This window comes from Myxocyprinus asiaticus, chromosome 41 (assembly GCF_019703515.2).
Source record: "Myxocyprinus asiaticus isolate MX2 ecotype Aquarium Trade chromosome 41, UBuf_Myxa_2, whole genome shotgun sequence".
Taxonomy (NCBI): Eukaryota; Metazoa; Chordata; class Actinopteri; order Cypriniformes; family Catostomidae; genus Myxocyprinus; species Myxocyprinus asiaticus.
In genome coordinates this window covers 22,434,620-22,458,660 of record NC_059384.1, presented here as the reverse complement: position 1 = coordinate 22,458,660, position 24,041 = coordinate 22,434,620, and the positions used below count along the sequence as shown (strand labels likewise).

General features: G+C 37.3%; 1 protein-coding gene across 4 annotated transcripts in view; it reads right to left on the bottom strand.

Moving 5' to 3' along the window:
* LOC127432000 (disks large-associated protein 1-like) overlaps positions 1 to 24,041 on the bottom strand; it is a 195,432-nt gene that overhangs the window by 44,338 nt on the left and 127,053 nt on the right. For all 4 annotated transcript variants that reach the window (XM_051682716.1, XM_051682715.1, XM_051682714.1 and 1 more), the window contains one exon: positions 18,790 to 19,039. In XM_051682716.1, the coding sequence (XP_051538676.1) occupies positions 18,790 to 19,039 (250 nt within the window). The remainder of the gene's footprint in view (positions 1 to 18,789; positions 19,040 to 24,041) is intronic.

Sequence of the window (24,041 nt, the reverse complement as noted above, 5' to 3'; positions counted from 1 at the left end):
CAGTCACACATACCCTGTAATTTTCGGTAAACGGTCAGCGGAGAGATAATGAAAGAAAGAAACGACTGAATGAATCGCAGGGATCTCTTGGCAAACTCCAGCTTCGCTATGAATGGGAGGTTAATGCGTAAATGATACTGTACAGAGTTAACGCTCGTGCACTGGAACTGCTGTAGTTCAGTCACGGTCACGCGCTGGTTCGGGACCGGCCCACACCGTCATATCCGTTAAAGGAATATTCCGGGTTCAGTACAAGTTAAGCTCAATCGACAGCATTTGTGGCATAATGTTGATTACTGCAAAAAATTATTTTGACTTGCCCCTCCTTTTCTTAAAAAAAAAAAAAAAAAAAAAAAAACAGTGATGCACTTTCAATGGAAGTGAATGGGACAAATTCATACAAATACTCACTGTTTCAAAAGTATAGACACAAGATGTAAACAATATGCGTGTTAACATGATTTTAGTGTGATAAAATCACTTACTAACCTTTTCTGTGTAAAGTTATATCCAATTTTACAACTTTGTTTCCATGACGATATAATGACAACAAACCCTAAATCCACTGTAAGAATGACTATTTAAACAACTTTACAGCTCAGATAATACACAAGTTTTACAGAAGAATTAATGTAAGTGCTTTTATAACATTATTAGCTTCACATTTCTGTCTTTAAACCCTACAAAAATTGGAGAACACTTTCAAAGTGGCACTGTAACCGCGATTTTTTTTTTTTTTTTTTTTGACTTAATCAAAATTATGCCACAAATCCTGTCGATTGAGATAAACTTGTATTAAACCCGGAATATTCCTTTAAATATGCCGATACCCATTCTAGAGAGGACTGAGACTGTGGGACTTCCCACTATACTCAACTGTCAAAATGCCTTATGAATTTTAAAGGTAATTTGACATTTTTTTCTTTTATTAATATCATCAAATTTGACATATATAACATCTTAATAAAATAACAATTGTGTAATCTTTATCTGCCCTTTTTATTTTAATAAAATAATTTATTATTATTTATAAGTGATAAATTAAAGTTATAAATTAAATAATTAATTCATAAAAAGTTTACATATTGATATCACAGTTAAACCATAATATAAACTCAGCAAAAAAAAGAAACATCCGTTCACTTTCAACTGCTTTTATTTTCAGCAAACTTAACGTGTAAATATTTGTATGAACATAAAAAGATTCAACAACTAAGACATAAACTAAACAAGTTTCACAGACATGTGACTAACAGACATGGAATAATGTGTCCCTGAACAATGGGGGGTCAAAATCAAAAGTAACAGTCAGTATCTGGTGTGACCACCAGCTGCATTAAGTACTTCAGTGCATCTCCTCCTCATGGACTGCACCAGATTTGCCAGTTCTTGCAGTGAGATGTTACCCCACTCTTCCACCAAGGCACTTGTAAGTTCCCGGACATTTCTGGGGGGAATGGCCCTAGCCCTCACCCTCTGATCCAACAGGTCCCAGACGTGCTCAATGGGATTGAGATCCGGGCTCTTTGCTGGCCATGGCAGAACACTGACATTCCTGTCTTGCAGGAAATCACGCACAGGACGAGCAGTATGGCTGGTGGCATTGTCATGCTGGAAGGTCATGACAGGATGAGCCTGCAGGAAGGGTACCACATGAGGGAGGAGGATGTGTTCCCTGTGACACACAGCATTGAGATTGCCTGCAATGACAACAAGCTCAGTCCGATGATGCTGTGACACACCGCCCCAGACCATGACGGACCCTCCACCTCCAAATCGATCCCACTCCAGAGTACAGACCTCGGTGTAACGCTCATTCCTTCTACGATAAACGTGAGTCCGACCATCACCCCTGGTGAGAAAAAAACCACGACTTGTCAGTGAAGTCTGGTCCAGCGAAGGTGGGTTTGTGCCCATAGGCGACTTTGTTGCCGGTGATGTCTGGTAAGGACCTGCCTTACAACAGGCCTACAAGCCCTCAGTCCAGCCTCTCTCAGCCTATTGCGGACAGTCTGAGCACTGATGGAGGGATTGTGCATTCCTGGTGTAACTCGGGCAGTTGTTGTTGCCATCTTGTACCTGTCCTGCAGGTGTGATATTCGGATGTACCGATCCTGTGCAGGTGTTGTTACACGTGTTCTGCCACTGCGAGGACGATCAGCTGTCTTTCCTGTCTCCCTGTAGCCCTGTCTTAGGCATCACACAGTACGGACATTGCAATTTATTGCCCTGACCACATCTGCAGTCCTCATGCCTCCATGCAGCATGCCTAAGGCATGTTCACACAGATGAGCAGGGACCCTAGGCATCTTTCTTCTGGTGTTTTTCAGAGTAGAAATGTCTCTTTAGTGTCCTAAGTTTTTATAACTGTGACCTTAATTGCCTACCGTCTGTAAGCTGTTAGTGTCTTAATGATCGTTCCACAGGTGCATGTTCATTAATTGTTTATGGTTCATTGAACAAGCATGGAAAACATTGTTTAAACCCTTTACAATAAAGATCTGTAAAGTTATTTGGATTTTTACAAAATTATCTTTAAAATTCAGTGTCCTGAAAAAGGGACTTTTTTTTTTTTTTTTTTTGTGCTGAGTTTAGTTATACGGCATCTCCTTTAAACAATGTAGGCTAATTGTTTTAATTTCATTTAGTAACCAATAAGGTCTAGTAATTATGGTATTTTGGCACAAGCTATGAACACATGAACAATGTCATGTAAAGTGTGATAAAAAAAAAAAGTATAAATATTTAATTAAAAGGTTTTACATAGTCATATTTATACTGAATTATTAATTTGTTTCTCTTCCTCAAATTATTTTAATTTGTAAAATAAACACATACACACACACACACACACACACACACACACACACACACACACACACACACACACACACAAATACTTAGTATTATAAAATAGGGCTCAAATGTGCAGTTATCATGAGTACTGAATATTCTGTTCTACAATACATTATCTGCATGCCATTCAGTTGAACATGTGATCTTAAAATGTTTTAAAAACAGTGTATGTTCAAGCACGCCCTCGTGTGGTAGAAAAACAACAGTGGCCTAGCTTTAAACACTCATTTTTCTTCATTCTCCTCGTCCTCTCCACCAAGTACCACAAGAATTGATCTTCTCACTCTCTCAGCATAACATTGTCTTTGTGTTTGTTTTTGAGTTGCCACAGTATGCAATACACTGGCATGTCTTAAGGTCAATATTAGGTCAAAAATGGCAAATAAAGAAACAGCTTTCTCTAGAAACTCATCAGTCAATCATTGTTTTGAGGAATGAAGGCTATACAATGCTTGAAATTGGCAAAAAAAAAAAAAAAAAAAACTGAAGATTTCATACAAAGGTGTACACTACAGTGTTCAAAGACAAAGGACAACTGTCTCTAACAAGGACAGAAAGAGATGTGGAAGGCCAGATGTACAACTAAACAAGAGGATAAATACATCAGAGTCTCTAGTTTGAGAAATAGACGCCTCACATGTCCTCAGCTGACAGCTTCATTGAATTCTCAACACTAGTTGCATGTACAACAGTAAAGAGAAGACTCAGGGGTGCAGGCCTTATGGGAAGAATTGCAAAGAAAAAGCCACTTTTGAAACAGAAAACCAAAAAGAAAAGGTTTGAGTGGGTAAAGAAACATTGGATAACAGATAATTGGAAAAGAGTGTTATGGATCTTAACCCCATTGAGCTTTTGTGGGATCAGCTAGACTGTAAGGTGCGTGAGAAGGAAGTGTGGGGTGAAATGTCACCTGAGTATCTGGACAAACTGACAGCAAGAATGTCAAGGATCTGCAAAGCTGTCACTGGTGCACATGGAGGATTTTTTGATGAGAACACTTTGAAGTAGTTGAAGAAATTTTGAAAAAAATAAAATAAATAAATCAAACTGTAATAGTAATTTTTCACATTATTAATGTCCTGACTATTCATTGTGATCAGTTGAATGCCAGTGAATAAAAGTACCAATTTCTTTCCATAAGAGCAAAATCTGTACATTATTCCAAACTTTTTCATTTATTTTTCAGAATTGTATTTTCTCTTGGGTCTGATTGAGTTCCAGACGACAGAAAAAGTCCTGTATGACAGATTCATTAACTAGAGACATTTCAATATTCCCCAAATAGTAATCCAATGCACAATAACAACAGAATGTAATGAGGTTTTATGGAACATTTGTTCAGAACAACTACAACCGCAAGGTGATTTTCATTTCTAGATGCTGCTTAGTATCAGTGATGAATCAGGCTATTTTGCTGCTAAGAATAAAAGAAGCTTCTATCTCCCTAAACTTCGCACTAATGCTGGTCTGGGGCTTCTTTGTAAGTTAGAGGCATAAAACCATTATATCCCATTTCCCTGAAGAAGAAAGAGACAGAGAAGAACAGAGATGGATATAGAAGCAGATATGCACACAAAAAGAGAAACTCTCCGACAGACGGGGAGTTCTAATCCTTTAATGCTGTGAAAACGACATTCAGATCAAAGCTGCCAAAAGGACAAATTTGCGTATGTGTGGGTTTGTACATTTGAGTATAATGGTGTGTAACCTGGAATTTAGGACATCTGTAAAAATCTGTCTGTGATTTATTTTTTGCTGCCCTGTTGCCTGTGACTAATGGTAAAATAACAGCCAAACTATAACATACACATACAGGTATTTCTATACACACTCAAGAGATTCAAGACTTCACTCAACATTTGTAATGTTTTTACCTTTTGGCTCTTTCTGATCGATTCTTTTGTGACACTTCAGTCAATAACGTGTTTATGTCTTTGTGTACTCACAGAGCCTGAGGAACAACATCAGGTGTATTTACATTTACATTTACATTTATTCATTTGGCAGACGCTTTTATCCAAAGCGACTTACAAAAGAGAACCTTTGCATTTAAATTATTGCATTTGCATTATTTAGGTGTACTTGCATTTAAAAGTTAGTGTGAAGCATTTTGGTTGTGTCGCTATTTTGCCTTTTAGGTCTTGTATCCTGCCAAGGACTCTTCATACAGGGCATTCACTCTGACAGCAATTTAGTCACTGGAGGTTGCCAAGTCATTGTCCTTTTGGTTTAATAGTAGGTGTTCCTACTTAAACTGATCACACTGTGATTTCGGCGACAGTAGGTCGAAAGTTCTGCTGCTGAAATCGGTCTATGCTTACCGAAATTTAAACCACTGCCCCCAGTGTCCAAAGCTGGATGTGTTGATGAACATATGGGCACTTGTGAGCTCCAGTTTCCAAATGAAATGTCCACAGAATGGTGCCAAAAGCAAGTTGTATTTTTAGTTGTACATAATGTAACTCACTCAACAGGAATGCATATTTAATTAACTCTACCCCCTTAAACAAACCCCAACCCTAATCCTAACCGTCAGTGGAGTAAACATTTTATTTTAGCACAAAAATGCAACCTCCGAGTCGCGCTCACCCTTGTTTATGTGAACGCAATTACTTCATGGTTCCCATGGGATGAGAACACATGTCTCTGAAGTTGCTCGCAAAATGTACAATCAATCACCTTAACTTCAACAAATCAAATCTCACTGCACAGCTAAACTCCTTTGACACAGATTGACTTGGGTATTTGATTAAGTCAATCAAATCTTTTTCACAATCTAATTGGTTCGTCAATGAGAACTTTGACTAAAATTGTTTGGGGCTGTTCACACCAAATGCATACCTGCACAAAAAAAAATGCTGGTGTGTGGTGATGCATTTTTAAAAGCTGAAGTTCTTTTTACTTGCTATACATTGTCTAAAAAAATGCTGTGCTCCTATGCGAGATGCTGATAAAACAGAGAGACGTGGCGCAGTTCTCAAATATGGCTGCCTAGTACGTGTTTACATAGGAAAACAATTAAAAGACATGTTCAATCCTTGGAGGAACAAGCCCATTATATACAGAAAATAAGTATGAGAAACAAGCTATCTCGTATGGTCATTGCAAAAATAATTATTTTAACTATGTGGAAATCTAAAGCAATGCAAACATACTAAATGTGGATGAGAGAAACTGAAAATGTATTATATTTAGAAAGGATAAGATTTTATTTAAATGATAAAGAAGATATCTTTAACATGATCTGGAACCTTGGAATGGACTGCTTGAAGAATAGAGTTTGACATCCAACTCCACTTGCTGTGTAGTTACTGTGAATTTGTACTCGCTTTTTTTTTTTTTTTTTTTTGATCCAAGTATTGTCAAGAGTGATTATAACTGTGTAGTTTGTACAATGCACTGGACTTTGCAAAATGTTGTATAATATTGAAAAGTATAAATAAACAGTTATACGTTTCATGTTCAGTGTGAACAGCCCCTAAATGTGCAGTTTTAAGCAGTTCAATCTGGCAACTTTATTTAGGAAACCCAAGAGGATTTACCAGGGCCATATTCTTAGAGGAAGTATGGGAGGCAGTATTGCCTCAAAACATTTGCAAATGAGAGTACAGAAGTAAAGCAAAACAAATATTATAAACTATGAGATTAAATAGTAAATAATCTTACAATAATTATCTAAAGTCCAAAAGCGACATCAATGCATAAAGTTTCAGAGGGAAGCAGCACCTCGTTTGCCTCCTTTGAGCTCATTGCCTTTTCATAGAGGTTATAAAGCATGATGTGAAACAGGCTTTACAACAAGGCTGTATTTGTTAACATTAGTAAATGCATAAGGTATCATGAACTAACAATGAACAATATTTTTTTGCACAGAATTTGTTAATCATGGTTAATGTTGATTTATGAAAATACTATTGTTCATTGTTGTACACATTATTTCATTATGCATTAATGTTAACGTTTACAAATTTTAATTAAAAACAATTATTAGTATATGTTAATATTAACCTTAACCAAGATTAATAAATGATGTAATTAATGTATCTGTTGAAATGAACATTAACCAAGATTAATAAGTGCTGTAATTAATGTTAACTAATGTTAACAAATACAACCTTATTGTAAAGTGTTAGCGGTAACAGTCAAATACAGGTGAAAAGCAACTATGATTGGCTGATTACCTTATCAACAGGAAAAAGCCAGCTTGTTTGCAACTAATCCACATATCAGCCTGAATAGGTCAAACTGGTGGAGAAGAATGGACTAAAACAGTTTTATCAACTCACCACTCGGACGACACCACTTTCTGCCACGTCTGAATCTAAGCCAGTTTTGATGAGAATTTTATGTGATCCTTTTATTATTATGTTAATATAAACATTCAAAAATATAGTCCTTGTTCAAGTGTAAATTTTGTTCCATATGCCTTTAACCTGGAAGCTCCATAAACATCCAGCAGAACTGTAAATGAAATTACCTTATACCAAAAAAACCCAAACCCAGATAAGGGAGTTTGCCAGGTTTCAGAGGCCCACATCACACCGCTGGGATTTTCATATAATTGATTAACAATCTAATTTAAGTAAATATCACCTATAAGGGCCTGCAAAAGCAATGAAGTCTTAACCAAAGCCTGACTGACTTTAGATCTAAGGCTTTTTATTAAGGATTTATGCATGAAAAATAAGAGTTCACAAAAGCATTTGGGGGACACGGGGGACACAAGTCAAGATGGAGCTTTACATGTGTGATTTCTTTGTGCAGAGGGCTTTCCTCAAATGCCAAATCCCCAAATCTCAGCTCCACCTATTATTGTCCTGTCTGCTCCCTATCTTTTTAACTTGTTTCAACAGCTCTCTCTCTCTCTCTCTCTCTCTCTCTCTCTTCCTTCATCCCACTTGTGTGTAAATGTTTTTAATTAGCTGATTGCGACCCTGATGACAGTGTGACAAGGAGAAAGAATAAGACTCTCTAATCACTGTAATTAAACAACACGCCACACGAGGGAGAAAAGAGGCCTCGGCTCACTCTATTCATACTGATGAAGTGACAGAAAGAGAAAAGGATCTATGTATGAGAAAAATGTAATACTAGTTAGAGGTAAATGGGAAAAGTGTATACATTTTTCAATAGTCGCAATGCCTTATTCAATAGTTGCAATGCAAGAATGTCTGGTATTTATGAAGTCATCTAAAATTATTTGCTTGTTTTATTCTTTATAATATAGAAAAGCTATAGTTAACATATAGAATATATATAAAAAAACATTTAGAAGAAATATTCTTTTCATGAGGATTCAATGCATGTGCTAAGTTCTACAAAATGTAATTTTTATTATTTATCTGTATTCATGTAGTATTCATAGAGTATGTTACATACTATGTCTCTGAAAAAACCTTGTTTTGATTTATTAACTGAAATTAAGTGGTATAACCATTAAGTTAAAAGTAATACAGTATTGTCTTTGCTCTTTGAGCACCTTAATCATTATTATCAATTTTATTTTATTTTTTACATATATTACATAAGTAGTATAGTATTTTTTCATAAATAGTATAGTATATATAACATATATTTCAAAAGTAGTATACTATGTTATATATTTTTCATAAGTAGTATAGTATTTGTTCATAAATATTATAGTATATTTAAAATTTTTCATAAGCAGTATAGTATATTTTATATATTTTTCATTAGTAGTATACTATTTATTCATAATTAGTGTAATATATTTTAAATATTTCAAAATATATTACATATATGTTATTCATAAGTATAGTTTATTTGACATATTTTTCATAAGTAGTATAGTGTATTTTATATATTTTTCATAATTAGTGTAGTATTTTTTCATAAGTAGTATATACAGCATTTTATGTATTTCATAAGTAGTGTAATATATTTTAAATATTTTTCATAATAGTATAGTATATTTTATATATTTTTCATAAGTAGTATAGTATATTTTACATATTTTTCATAAGTAGTATAGTATATTTTACATATTTTTCATAAGTAGTATTGTATATTTTATATATTTTTCATAAGCAGTATAGTGTATTTTATATACTTTTCATAAGTAGTATAGTATTTTTTCATTAGTATAGTATATTGTACATATTTTTCACAAGTAGTATAATGTATTTTATATATTTTTCATAAGTAGTATATCATTTTTTCATAAGTAGCATAGTATTTTTACTTTTTATATTATTTTAGTATTAGTTTTTGTATAGATGGCGGCGTGCACAGACTTGGCACAGACTTGGCTCAGTGCTCCCTGAAATGTAACTGTGTCTGGTTTTACTTTTTCCATGGAAATCAATCCAGGCGCATCAAATTTCTTCTTCTACAGTCAGGAAGAACTTCTACATATCGGAACAACGCACCAAATTTTCATCACGAGTGCTTTCCAGCACTCACATCAGATTCCAGCAGAGATAGCAAGAACTTCCTGGTCACCATGGATTATCATACTGAGCAGCAGGCATTGAAGACGGCAGAGAGAATGGACACAGAAGCGAGGATGTCGGTCTAGTACCCTAGCTAGGCTAAGGAGAACCCCACACAGACCACCGCTCCCCAGCCTCTTTATCGCCAATGCCAGGTCACTTTCCAACAACATGGATGATCTGAGACTGGGCTTATCATTGCAGACGCCCATTCAGGATAGCTGAGTGATGATTATTACATAAAATTGGCTAAATCTAGGAGTCCCGGATGCAGCTATCGTGCTAGCAGGCCGCTTAACCCACCGCAGCTACAGAAACAAGGACTTCGGTAAGATACGCGGAGGTGGCCTGTGTATTTATGTAAATAACAACTGGTGCATAAACACTGCCATCATCGACAAGCATTGCTCACCTGATCTGGAGTTTCTGGCATTAAAGTGCAGACATTTCTATCTGCCTGTTCTATCTCTGTTGTTATTGTTACAGTTGTGTACATTCCACCTGATGCTAATGCTAACCTAGCACTCGGCTATGTGCTAACAGCAATATATAAACAACATAATGTGTTCAACTAGAGGGGGAAACATGCTGGACTGTGTATATTCTAATATCATCAAAGGATACAGAGCCTTACCCCTCTCACATCTTGGACAATCCAATCACCTATCACAATTCCTAAACCCAATTTACAGTCCCATTAATAAGAAACAGAAACCCACCACCAGAACTGTTAAAACCTGGCCTAAAGGAGCGTCTCTACAACTGCAGGACTGTTTCGAGCGCACCAACTGGGACCTGGGGCTGGTTGCACCACCTATACGTAAATTTCAATTTAGCCTAGTTGTGTTGTAAATGGGCACTAAGTCACAGTTTATGCACTACTAAATATGTGAGCATTGCACCATTAAATTTAGGTAGGACGTAACCCTACGTATGAACTAACTAGTAAATATTTACGGAAGCCTCCGACCAGGAGTAACGGATGGAATAAAAAAGCAGACTCACTTAATGACATCAATGTTATTTACATAAGCTAAATATATCATTAATGAAATCTTGTTTTATTACATATCGTATTTCAATGGGGATATCATTTATTACAGCAGACAGTTACGAGCAAACAAGGTTTGAACAAGCTCAAACTGAAATTCACAGCTGTTTAACACTTCTGTCCACAAATTTGAAGGCTGCTTATTGGATCAATACAGGTAAACGTCATATTATGTGAATATGCATTACTTTACGGAGAGCTTATAACCTACTAGTTAAGTCTTGTCTTAAAAACAGGTGGTGCAACCAAATTAAGTACTGACTTATTTACAAACTTACTAGTAGTTACTAAGTCCTTAGTGTGAACTTTACGTCCCAACTTACGTAAGACCTTATGCACAGTTGGTGCAACCCTACCCTGTTCTCTAATCAAGATGTAGAAGAATACACCTCAACAGTACTCTTCTACATCAAGACCTGTGTTGAAAAGTCACCATCAACAAACGCATCCGTGTTTTCCCAAACAGGAAACCATGGATGACAAAGGATGTCCAGATCCTTTTGAGAGACTGAAACGCAGCCTTCAGATCTGGAGACAGAGAGCAGTACAGCACTATAACACACAACCTGAAGAAAGGTATTAAATGTGCTAAGGCCGCATACAAAGAAAAGATTGAGAACCACTTCACCAACAGGGATCCAACACATATGTGGCAGGGCATTCAACACATCACCAACTACAGGAGCAACAAAGACCCACATATAGGCAACAATGCCTCGCTAGTGGAGGAACTTAACTGCTTCTTTGCCTGCTTTAAGACAAAAGGATCAGACAATATAGCTACACCCCCAGCAGCCACCACCAATCACTTACTTACCATAGAGACACAGGAGGTAAGGCGAATTCTTAGCACTGTAAATGTTAAGAAGGCTGAAGGGCCTGATGAGTGTTCAGAGACTGGGCCCATCAGCTAGCAGAGGTGGTTATTAATATCTTCAATCTGTCCCAGGCTACTGTATCTGTCTGTCTGAAATCAGCCATAATTATACCAGTGCCAAAACAGACCAACACCAGTTGCCTAAATGACTATAAACCGGTGGCACTTAGAGCTGTGGAATATAATCTTTTTTACAATGCATCGCGATGCTGACGTGAACAGTTCTGCATCGATGCATAAAAACAAAAGAATCTATTTTTAAAAAAAATGTAATTATATATCATATATATGCTGTACATTTTTATTGTAAATAAAGTAATTAGTCTTATTAAATATTAATAAAAAATCTGCCTATGTCCTCTGGAAGCAAAGCACTTGCATCTGATGTTCGTAGATAGGAGACATGGCGGAGGGAGAGCAGCAGCCAGTGCTTAAAAATGCACCTAACTTCTTGAAAGCAGATATTTGGGCACATTTCGGTTTTTACGAAGATCAGGAGAAAAACGAACTTGATAAAAAATATGCTGTGTCGACATGTCAAGCCAAGACTAAATACATCTCCCATTTTCACCCAGAGCTAAAGTTAGCAGCAACCCCGCAAAACGCAGCTAATCAGCCAACAATACAACAAGCAATGTTATCAAATTTACCTCAGAACTCCGAAAGGGCAAAGAAGATAACACAGTCCATTGCCACATTTATTGCAAAAGATCTCCGCACTTACTCGGTCGTGGAAAACACTGGCTTTCACTTCCTCCTCCATACCCTGGTGCCAAGATAATGAATCCCTTCTCAGAGTTTTTTTCACAGACACCATTATACCTGTTCTGTAGAGAGACACAAAATCCAGAGTGCATAATGCCAGCCGAGTGGCCATCACCTGAGATTCCTGGATATCCATCACCACAGATTCATATGTAACGGTAACTGCTCATTATATTTGTGATGACCGGCAGCTGAAATCACATGTGCTACACACGAGAGCCTTTTACGAAAGCCACAAGGGTGCCCATTTGGTGGAGTTTTTGCAAAATGTTATTGCAGAGTGGCAGCACACAAACAAAGAAATAGCCTTAGTTACAGACAACACTGCAAATATGGTGGTTGCCACTCAAGTGGGCAAGTTCCCACACATATGATGCTTCACACACACATTGAATCTGGCCTCTCAGCATGCGCTGAAACTTCCTGCTGTGTCAAGGGTACTAGCTAGAATCTGGTGGATCTCTTCGTTTTTCCACCGGAGCACAACTGCTAGGCACCATTTTCAGGAGAAGCAGAAACTTCTTGGTTTGTCTTGTCATAAGCTGAAAACTGATGTTTGCACCAGGTGGAACAGTGCATACGAAATGATGGAAAGATATTTAGAGCAACAACTGGCTGTCTGCGCCGCCTTGCTATCTCCTGAGGTGAGAAGAGCAGAGAGTGACATCTGCACTCTCTGAGAAACAGATGTGTCCAATGCTGAAGATGCTGTGAAGGCATTAAAGCCAATGAAGGATGCCACGACTTTGATGTCTGAGGAAAGCAACCCAACTGTGAGTCTCATTGCTCCTTTAATTACACAACTCCTCCAGAAAATGACAGACAGCACTGGAGACTCGCCAGTGATCCAAGACATTATGCATGCCATCAAAGCAGACCTGCAGAAGAGGTACACAAGTGAAGATGAAAAGAACATTCTTTATACAGCCTCTGCTCTTGATCCTCGGTTTAAGGGACTGCCTTTCCTCACAGAGGATCAGATACCTGAGACATTCAGACAAGTGACTTCTGAGGCTGCATTACTAGAGGTGATTGCTCCATGTTTAATTTTAAATCTTATTTGAAATAGTTATCATTAAAATGTTGTGTAGTTAATTAAAGGCTTAAGTTAATATATGCTTGTTAAAAAAGGAGGATTGGTAGATAACTGAAAATGTGCTTAACTGGTTGTTTAAGTTATTCTCTCATGTTCAGCCACAGAGTGTGAGTGCAGAAGGCGTTGAAGACCCTGGGAGAAACTTGGTTTCAAGAGAAGAAAGGTCACAGCCTGAGGAGCAATTCCCATCTGCCCACCCAAAAAGGGCCTCATATTTGCTTGTGTTGGGCCTCATGTATTCAGATAGAAGACAAAGGCAGGCCTAACAGTCATAAAAAACATTCCTCAAGCCCCCTCCTTCTAAGTCGTAAATCTTACTGATAAAAATCGCGCCAAAATCAAACAAAGGGAGTCCAAAACAGACTACAAATCCATGAAGCCTTGCTCACTAAAGGATCGAGCACTCAGCTCCTATTGGATGAGGCACACAACAGAACGTCCCTCAAACATGACATCATCAGGACTTCAAATAATTCTGAAATGCTTCCAAAGTGGCTTCCAGCGACTTTGTTCACCGAATACGGACGTAGCTTTTTGCTGCTCTCCGGTGCAACCTCGTGGCATAAGGAAGTAATGTCCGACTTGAAACTGTAGCCATACAATCTCCATCTCGCTGGACGAGCTAAGATTACTCTGTGTTCAACCGAACACTCTAACGGATCCGAAGGAGACCGCCGAGCAATTCGCATCTTCATCCGTTGGCCTACAGAAGTGAAGAGATTAAAGATTTCTCTTCCATCTTCAATCAAGTCGACATTTCTGAGTTCTCCGCCAGCCCGACGAGAATCAACAGCCGTACCGCCCTCTGAGAATCAACAGCCGTACCGCCCGCCGACAGCGCGAGGAAACGTCTTCTCGTCATCACCCGAGCCTCAAGGAACCGGGTCAAAGTTAAAGGACGGAGGAAAACACATTCTACCTGTGTCCTCATGCGATTCAAGTAAGAGGTTACGTCTGGGCAGAGATAGAATATTATAGCGTGTTATTCTTGTGTTTCAAGGTTTTTTGCTTGTATAGTTTACGGACCGCCATGTCCGCTCATTATTAATACTCAGGGTATTAATTATCACAAATTTGTTTTGCTGTATTGTGGTCCAACCAAATTGGACTGTTGTGCATTTTCGCCATCGCGGGTGAGACAGTAACTGAGTTCATCCATTAAAGAGTCAAATAACAAGGGACTTTTACGAGCCCGCTCGTAAAACCGCGTCTCTGAGTGATGAACACGGCTGCTTTATCTCCAGCTATCGCGAAATCAGCTTTCGGGCTGTCACTTAATAATCTCTCTCTCTCTCTCTCTCACTAACCACACTGACACACACACACACTGATACACACACACCTTATGTGTTATAGGATTATTTTATTTCCATATCTAATCATATCACTGTTTAGTTTGTAGTTGTAAGTCGGAAGTTTATTGACTGCATTGTATTAATAACTTTTGTTTATATTACAAAGATAAGTGTTTTGGTTTGTTTTGCATACGCCTGTGTCATGCTGACGGGATGTCAGTGCTCGGATTCAAACCTTCATTCATTGTTTTTTTTTCCCGAAAATCGATATTCTTCGGATGTCGATTTTCCTAAGAAAACAATCTAATGTTGAGACTGTTTTAATATTCGGTTATTAGTCCCTGATTCCAGGGTGGTGCCCCATCAATGTTAATCCTTATTAATATTCAATTGATTTTTGATAATTGATAATTATCTTTGATTGAATTTGAATGATCAATAAGCTAGTGTTAATTTTAATTAATGTTTCATCGACGTTAACAATTAAAGACTATCTTTGATAACTGTTGATTTAAAGGATTTAAAAAAACTAACATTGATTCTCATCAATGTTCTATTGATTTTAATAATTAATAATTATCTTTGATAATTATTAATTATTGCTAATAACCAAACTTGCTCCTAAACGTAGCACACTACATTTACTGGAGTCCCATATGAGGTTTTAATGAGTTAGATCCAATTAATTAATTTAAATATTGATTAATAACTACAGAAATAATTATTAATTATTTCTGATAGTAACACTGATCTCAACAACCAGTAAAGCCCTACACTTGTGAGTCTGCTGGGCCATGTATTCTCTGATGGTCAAGTACAGCCCAGGACAGACTATGATAGGGCAGAGGATGAAATGAAAAGGTACTGTAGTGCACCATCCCTATCTCTCACTGAGGACCCTCTGAACTGGTAGCATGTTCATGAGGCCATTTTCCCTCTCCTAGCCAAGCTAGCACAGAAATATTTGAGTGTCCCAGGAACCAGCATCTCTGCTGAGAGAGTTTTCTCTACAGCAGGGGATGTAGTTAAAGCAAAAAGAAGCAGCCTGAAACCCGAACATGTGGATCACCTTGTGTTGTTGAGCAAATACATAGAAATTCCAAACTTCAACAACTGAGCAATGCCATTTGATACATACTAGTAAAAAGTGAAAAGGCTTTATTTTTGTAGAATTTTGTTTTTCCACATGAGCAACACAATATGTTATACTACCTTTATGTTATTTGCATAAAAGGCAGCCTTTTAAGTTATATTTTTATATATAAGACAGTGAATTATCCTGTAATAGAGCTGCTACAGAATTTTATTTTTATAATGTGAGAACTTTATTTCTGTTGATTATATTTACAGTGCACTACAAAAAAAAGAGTTTTGTGTTTATACATACTGCTGAGTAACTTGAAAAATAAACAGGTTGTCATGTAATTTGACGTTCTTTTGTTTGAAAACAGCTGTTAAATAAAAAAGCTGAAAGAGAAAGTGTTTCAAGTGTGTGTATTATTAACAAAAGAATTGGAAGACAAGATGCATCGTGATGCATCAAGAATGGTTTTATAATTGAATCGTTACCCTCTGAATCGTTATCGAATTGAATCGTGAGGCAAGTGAAGATTCACACCTCTAGTGGCACTCACACCAATCATAGCAAAGTTCTTTGATAAACAGGTTTTAAAGCACATCAAATCCACCCTTCCTCCCACCCTGGACCAGTACCAGTATGCCTATAGAGCAAATAGATCCACAGAGGATGCCATCACCACGGTTCTCCACACTGCACTGACCCATCTTGAACAGAAAGGGACATATGTGAGGATGCTTTTTATAGACTACAGTTCTGCATTCAACACTATTGTTCCTAGCAGGCTGGTCACCAATCTGCTTGACCTGGGTCTTTGTAACTCCCTGTGCATGTGGATCACGGACTTTCTATCTAACCGTGCATGTGGATTAAGGACTTTCTATCTAACCGCCCACAGACAGTCAGACTCGGTCCCCACCTCTCCCCAAGCCTGACACTCAGCACCGGCGCACCGCAAGGCTGTGTGCTGAGTCCCCTCCTCTATTCCGTGTACACTTATGACTGCATCCCCACACATCCCACAAACACAATCATTAAATTTGCAGATGACACAACAGTAGTGGGACTGATATCGATTGGGGACGAATTCTGCAAACTGGTAGGATGGTGTACAGAAAACAATCTGTCATTGAACATAAAAAAAAAACCAAAGAACTCAACATAGACTTTACGTGACACAGTGAGGACTTCGCTCCTCTAAACATCAAAGGTGAAGAAGTGGAGAGGGTTTCCAGCTTCAAGCTTCTAGGAACCCATATCACAGAGGACCTCACATGGACAATAAACTCCACTGTCTTGGTCAGGAAGGCTCTATTTTCTAAAGGACACTTAGGAAAATCAACGTGTCTGTGAAGTTGCTTGTGTCCTTCTTCCACTGCTATATAGAGAGTGTACTAACATACTGTATTACAGTATGGTATGGCAACTGTTCAACAGCATACAGGAGAGCTCTCCAGAGAGTCATAAACATAGCCCAGAAAATAATTTGACTCCCCCTGCCCTCAATGGAAGACACCTTCAGATCACTCTGCCTCCGCAGAACCAGCAGCATTCTGAAGGATGAAACTCACCCTATCATCATCTCTTCTCTCAGCTGCCATCTGGAAGGTGTTAAAGGACCTTAAAGACCCGCACTTCCAGGCTTAAAAACAGTTTCTACCCCAGAACCATTACTGAACTGAACTCCATAAAACACTGTTCCCCTACCACCACCCTCCCCAACATTATCATAATACCCCACACCATAGGACTAACAACTGGATTAGTAATTCCATACAAAAAAGAAATGTGGAATATTTGTAAATATCTATATATAATGTGCAATAATATTTTATATACTTGGTACAATGTGCAATAGTAGCTTCAGATATGTATCTTTTTATTACATTTTATTTGTATGTATTTATTTTAAGTATGTATGTGAGTGTGTGTGTGTGTGTGTGTGTGTGTGTGTGTGCGTGTGTGTGTGCGTTTGCAAGTGCGGATCGTTAGATGAACCGGTTTAGGAGCCGCACAGCAAATTTCATTGTACGTCAAATGTGCAATGACAATAAAGGCATTCTATACAGTATTATATATATTTTTCATAAGTAGTATGGTATTTTTTATATATATTTTTCACTAGTATATTATTTTTTCATTAGTATAGTATTTTTTCATAAGTAGTACAGTATATTTTACACAGTATATTTTACACATTTTTCATAAGTGGTATATTATTTTTTCATAAGTAGTATAGTATATTTTACATATTTGTCATAAGTAGTATTGTATGTTTTCATTAGTAGTGTAGTATACAGTATTTTATATATTTTTCATAAGTAGTATGGTATTTTTTCATAAGTATTATAGTATATTTTACATATTTTTCATAAGTAGTACAGTATATTTTACACAGTATATTTTATACATTTTTCATAAGTGGTATATTATTTTTTCATAAGTAGTATGGTATATTTTACATATCTGTCATAAGTAGTATTGTATTTTTTCATAAGTAGTATAGTATATTTTATATATTTTTCATTAGTATAGTATTTTTTCATTAGTAGTATCTTTTCATAAGTAGTATAGTGTATTTTACATATTTTTCCTAAGTAATAGGTAGTAATTGTTTATACAAATATCATGATTTGTTTTTTCTTAACTTATATTTTTTATTTTTAAAAATTATTTTTTATTATGTGAACCTGAACAAACCTTGCCATGTCATAAAAAAGGTACATTTATTTGAGATTTTTAGGAAACACTGATACAGTCACGGTCTGCATGGTCCAGGCGATTCTCTGTCTTAAGGTTTTCTTTTCCCGTGACAAAAAAAAACAATAAAAAAATAAAAAAATAAAAAAATAAAAGAATTCTGCATGTTGGTTTCGTAAACCACACTGACTTTTGAAAAAAAAAAAAAAAAATGGATTTGATGGACAAAAGTTTTTCAAATATTAGTAATATTACTATATTACTATTATAACATTTTATTAGAAAAAAAATTCTAACTTATATAGTAAATGTTTTTTTCTCCAAGAATTTCAAAATTTTAATGAGACATTTTTTTTCTTTGCCATGATCTCAGGATGGTTACGCCACCTTGACATTTCTGACTTTACGCCCTTTAAAAACATACAAATAAATATAAATTATGAAACTGACAAGTTCATCCTAAAATAGGTGTTTTCAAGTAATTGTCTGTATGAACTGATGTTTTAATTTTTTTAATGAATTCTAGATCCATACTCTCACACACACACACACACACACAAAGAGCGACATATCACTGACACCTATAACCATTATTACATTATTACAGGTAATCCTGTACCTGTGCTGCTCTGAATGGTTCTAACAGTAGTTGCAGATCGAGGTGGTGAGATGGCCTGGCGTGTCGTCCTCTCCTCTTCCTCCTCGTCCTGTGAGCAGCCCTTTTCAATTGCCCGCACATAACTGTGACTCCTCATTCGGAAGCATCCAGACCCGGGCAGATCCAGAGCATCCACAGCCTTTGACTCCATCTCACTGAATACACTCTCACACACGGCCTCTATCTGTCCGTTCACTTCCACCTCGCTCACCTGCAGAGGGAGACACTGTGTCAGGTACATCACACACCTTCCCTGACTTCCCTCTGTCAAAGGACATCAGCATATTTCTGAGCATTCTTTTTTGTATCCCAACTTAATATGCAAAGTCAACTATAAACAAACAATCTATAGATTGATTACACCTAAAAGTGTAACACTGTAGTACTGTGGTGCTATTAAAACATCCCAAACATGTAAATACTCAAAGGAGGATCACGATGATTAAATGTGCAGTTTTCAAGACGTTAGCTCAAGATTTCATGGCTAACTATTGCACAATGCCTTGGCAGAGGGCTCTAATGCTATCCAGTGAACTGAATTGGGTAAAACATTTCAAGTGCAAAAAATGCCAAATGTTTTCATACAGCAAGCAACTCCATTCACCTTGCTATGCTAAATGCTATATAATACATACTATATGTAATACATTTTACATTTTACTAAGTTATTTATATAGTTTTTCATTTCATATATATGATGTACAATACAATGTTCAATTTACAATGATACTCCCTTATTTAATCCATCAGATATAACTAACATTCCTAAACCAGTGAAATTAGGGGTGATATCAACCGTTTTACTGCTGGAAAATATTATTTTTCGTTTTCAGCTATATTTTAAACAACAAGCATAAAGTTAATAAAATCCAAAAGATATAAAGGAAATCATAAATAACAACATAAGACTATTAAACCAACTAACACAGAGATTAAAAAAACAAGACAAAAAGAGTGCAGAGGGGAGGAAATCTGTAAGTGAAAAAATAGCAGGACATTTCAGTGCTCTTTATAGACCAAAGTGAGTGTCTATATTACAGGGCATTACAGTGTAGGGTACGAGAGGGAAAATTAATTAGAGTCTTGTGATCGTGGGATTGGAAGTAAGTGGAAACAGACTCTTGCCTTGGAGCATTGTGATTAGAGGAAAGGACGACAGAAAATTAGCCACTGGCTGATGAAGGCTGCAGGCATGCAGGCACCCCGAGGCTTGCTAATCTAGTTGCAATTAAAAAAAAATAAAACCCTCACAGAAATACACCTACACTCACACATGTATGCTCTATGCAAACACACACCTGCATGCCCACACACACTCGACATACACACGAGGGCCCAATGAATGACAGGTCTTCTGGCAAGCTGACTGAGCTTTTGTCATAGCTATGATTGATATATCCTCAGGGAACAGAAAAGACAAACACACCCATCCACAAACACGTATGCCTGAGGGCAATGTCTTTAATCTCGGATGATGGGAATCAGCTCTCTAAAAGGTTAGGGCTGCTGTCTACCCGAGTGAGCTGTCAGGCTTTAAACACTCACCTTAAAATGTTCTCTGTTAAATGCCGCCCGCCACCTTATCCCAGAGCTACAGAAGTAAATCCTGAAAACCCACCTTGAAAATCCCTTAGCTACACATGCTAATCATGTGAACAACCCTTAAAAAATGTCTTAAAAGGTCTTAGGCTATGGAGTTATATTTGTGCCACAATTCTGCACACACAAGATGATATTTTAAGCGCACAAAATGTATTTTGCGCATGAGTGAACTCAGTTTTTTAAAGCAATGTTTTTTCTTGCAAAATGAATTCATTTTGAGCAATGACATTTTTTTTTTTTGCTTGAATAAAGTTTATTTGAATGTGAATTTGCACAGAATTCTGAAATGTATGTTACGTCATTGTTTTTTGCATGTGCAAGATATCACTCGCTCTCTCCTCATACCCACTCTGTGTGTGCTCATTGCTTATACTGCTGACATGCTCAACAGGGTCACAGTGTTTTAATTTGCTCATAATTTAAATTGCAGCATTACCTTATTTTCCCAGTGTCAAAAACAACTCGTTCAATGATCCGTTCTAAAGGATTCATTCTAAACTCCTCCTTTCAGAAAGCCTACTCTGCTCTGATTGGTCAGATGTCCCAGTCTGTTGTGATTGGTCTACCGCTTAGTGTAGTGATTGAGGGTGGGTCAAAGCTGTTCGCGAGCAGCCAATGAAGACCAGAGGTGGGTTTTTTGTTACCAAATTATGTAGGTTAGTACAGGAAGTAAGTCTGGAATTATTAATGACTAGTTTCAGGTGTTCAGAATCGGTTCTTTCTTTTGGGAGTCAATAACTCCATTTGTCGTGCACTTTGATTTTTGAAACTTTGCAGACTTTTTTACATTCACAAACAGCTATATAACACACTATATGGAAGGTAATATTTGAAAAACCATAATAGGTGCTCTTTAACCTTTATGAAATAGTTTCTTTAGGTCTGTACTTTACCAATAAGCTTACTATCTATCTAACTAAATGTCTTGCTCTTATCTTAGTAAGGTCTATATTACTATAATATATAGTAATATATTTCTATTCTATTCTTGATATTAAATTAGAAAAGCTGCTTATGATTGCAATTTAAAGCATCTGGGGTATCTTGAAATGTGCAGAATTCTGTTTTAAAAAGGTTATGCATTCTATCACAACCCTTATGGCAAAATTAATTAATTAATTAAATAATCAATGTGAAGAAATGGTAGAAAAGGAAAAATGGCTAATTATTTCACCTGTTATAGTTTGGGGTACATGAAATGTACAGTACTGCAAAAATTAAATTTTTTTTTTTTTTTTTAAAAGAATAACTATGTCTATGTATCCATGGGGTAAATATCTCGCTATGATAATTACAGTATATATAAATTGTTTCACACTTTATATTAGGTGTCTTTAACTACTATGTACTATGTACTCACATATACACACACAAATGCATGCACATATTTAGAACAGCTTACACATACACACAAAACACATGCACATTCACATGAAACGCTCGCATAAACACAAAATTCATGCACATGAAGTGTTATATGTGTGTTTGTGTGAGAGAGGTAAAAGCAGTGAATGTGGGAGTGTTATATGTGTATGGGCGAATGTTTTGTGTGTATGTGTAAGCTTTTCTGAGTATGTGCATGCATTTGTGTGTATATGCAATCTTTTCTGCAAATGTGCATGCATTTTGTGTGTACGTGCGAGTGTTCTTTGTGTATGTACAAGTGTTCTGTGTGTATGTGCGAGTGTTCTGTGTATATGTGTGAGTGTTCTGTGTGTATGAGAGAGTGTTCTGTGTGTATGTGTGAGTGTTCTGTGTGTATGTGTGAGTGTTCTGTGTGTATGTGCTCTGTGTGCATGTGCGAGTGTTCTGTGTGTATGAGAGAGTGTTCTGTGTGTATGTGCGAGTGTTCTGTGTGTATGTGAGAGTGTTCTGTGTGTATGAGAGAGTGTTCTGTGTGTATGTGCGAGTGTTCTGTGTGTATGTGAGAGTGTTCTGTGTGTATGTGTCAGTGTTCTGTGTGTATGTGCTCTGTGTGCATTGGGGGCCTGGGTAGCTCAGGGAGTATTGACGCTGACTACCACCCCTGGAGTCGCGAGTTTGAATCCAGGGTGTGCTGAGTGACTCCAGCCATTGCTATGGAGGGTAGAGTCACATAGGGTAACCTCCTCGTGGTCGTGATTAGTTGTTCTCGCTCTCAGTGGGGCGCGTGGTAAATTGTGCGTGGATCGCGGAGAGTAGCATGAGCCACATGTGTCATGCACAAACGAGCCACGTGAAAAGATGTGCGGATTGACTGTCTCAGAAGCGGAGGCAACCCAGATTGAGGTGAGTAACCGTGCCACTACGAGGACCTACTAAATAATGGGAATTGGGGATTCCAAATTGGGAGAAAAGTGGATGCATTTTTTTTTTTAAAATAAAAAAAATAGTTCTACATAAGCAGACTAACCACTTTCAACTGGTGACTTCAGGGACTCATCAAGAATTGTTCCTTCTATGAATAGACACTTTAGATAAATTACTACTTTATCTCTTTCGCGCAACTGTTTTTCCTCCCCTCTGCATTTCTTCTTGGAGGGGATTACGATGAGGATGGCTCAGGGTGGAAGTCACTTTTAGGATCTGATCCAGGGCCAGCTGTTCTTTCCCACTGTTCTACCTTAACTAGTCATACTCAAATGGCGGAACGCCGTCCGTGTCTGGACCCAGCAAAGGGTCAATATGGACCGAACAGCACCAAACTTAATGATATCGAAGTCAATAAATTAATTTTAGCTTTCAAATTGATCGACTGGGCGCTGTTTACCAAGTGCAGCGTAGCGCAGCCTCTCTCTATCTCTAGCAGTGGTGAAGAAACACCAGCCCGGGGCCTATACATGCACGCGTCCTATCCAATCGCGTGCATGTATGCAAATTAGTCTCGTGACGAGATCCACGTCCTATCCAATCGCATGCATTGATGCAATTAGTCTCGTGACGAGTCCACGTCCTATCCAATCGCATGCATTAGGCCGTAGCAGACAAATACAGTGAGCAGTAATACAGATACTGGCATCATTCGCTAAAACACACTGCTGAAAACAAGAATGAAGCAAAGTGAACTTCATGTGTCTGAAATGAAACCGACCATTCAGCTAAATCAGGTTTGTGACAGGAAAATGTGCTTCCAGAGCGCCTTTAAACAATTATGTTTTTTTCCATCTAAAATTGCCTTTATTATGATCAGCATGTTTAAAGTCTTTCACAAACAGATTATTTTTGTGAAAATTAACTCCCTGAACCCCGATATTGTATCTTTCTTTAGTCACAAGGCCTGCTATGCCCCTTAAGTATCTAAAAATATTCAAACACAAATACTGGACTATTGTCATTCAGCTTCAAAACAAACAGTTGATTTTATCTTTTAATACTCATAACAAAGTGCACTAGGTTGATAAACTAATTTAAATATTTGAATCTTTTGGTAGAATATTCCCCAAACCCCACTACTTTGGCTTTGTCTCTGGGACCCCAATGTCATAATCCTTGCCTAATTTTGAAGAGACTGTTTTGACTGTATGATTTTTTTCTTTTACAATGTAGACTACTATTGCTGCCAACTTGTACATTTATAATATCTATTTCATCAAATTGATTAAGCATTCCTTATGCCATTTCATAGCTACAAT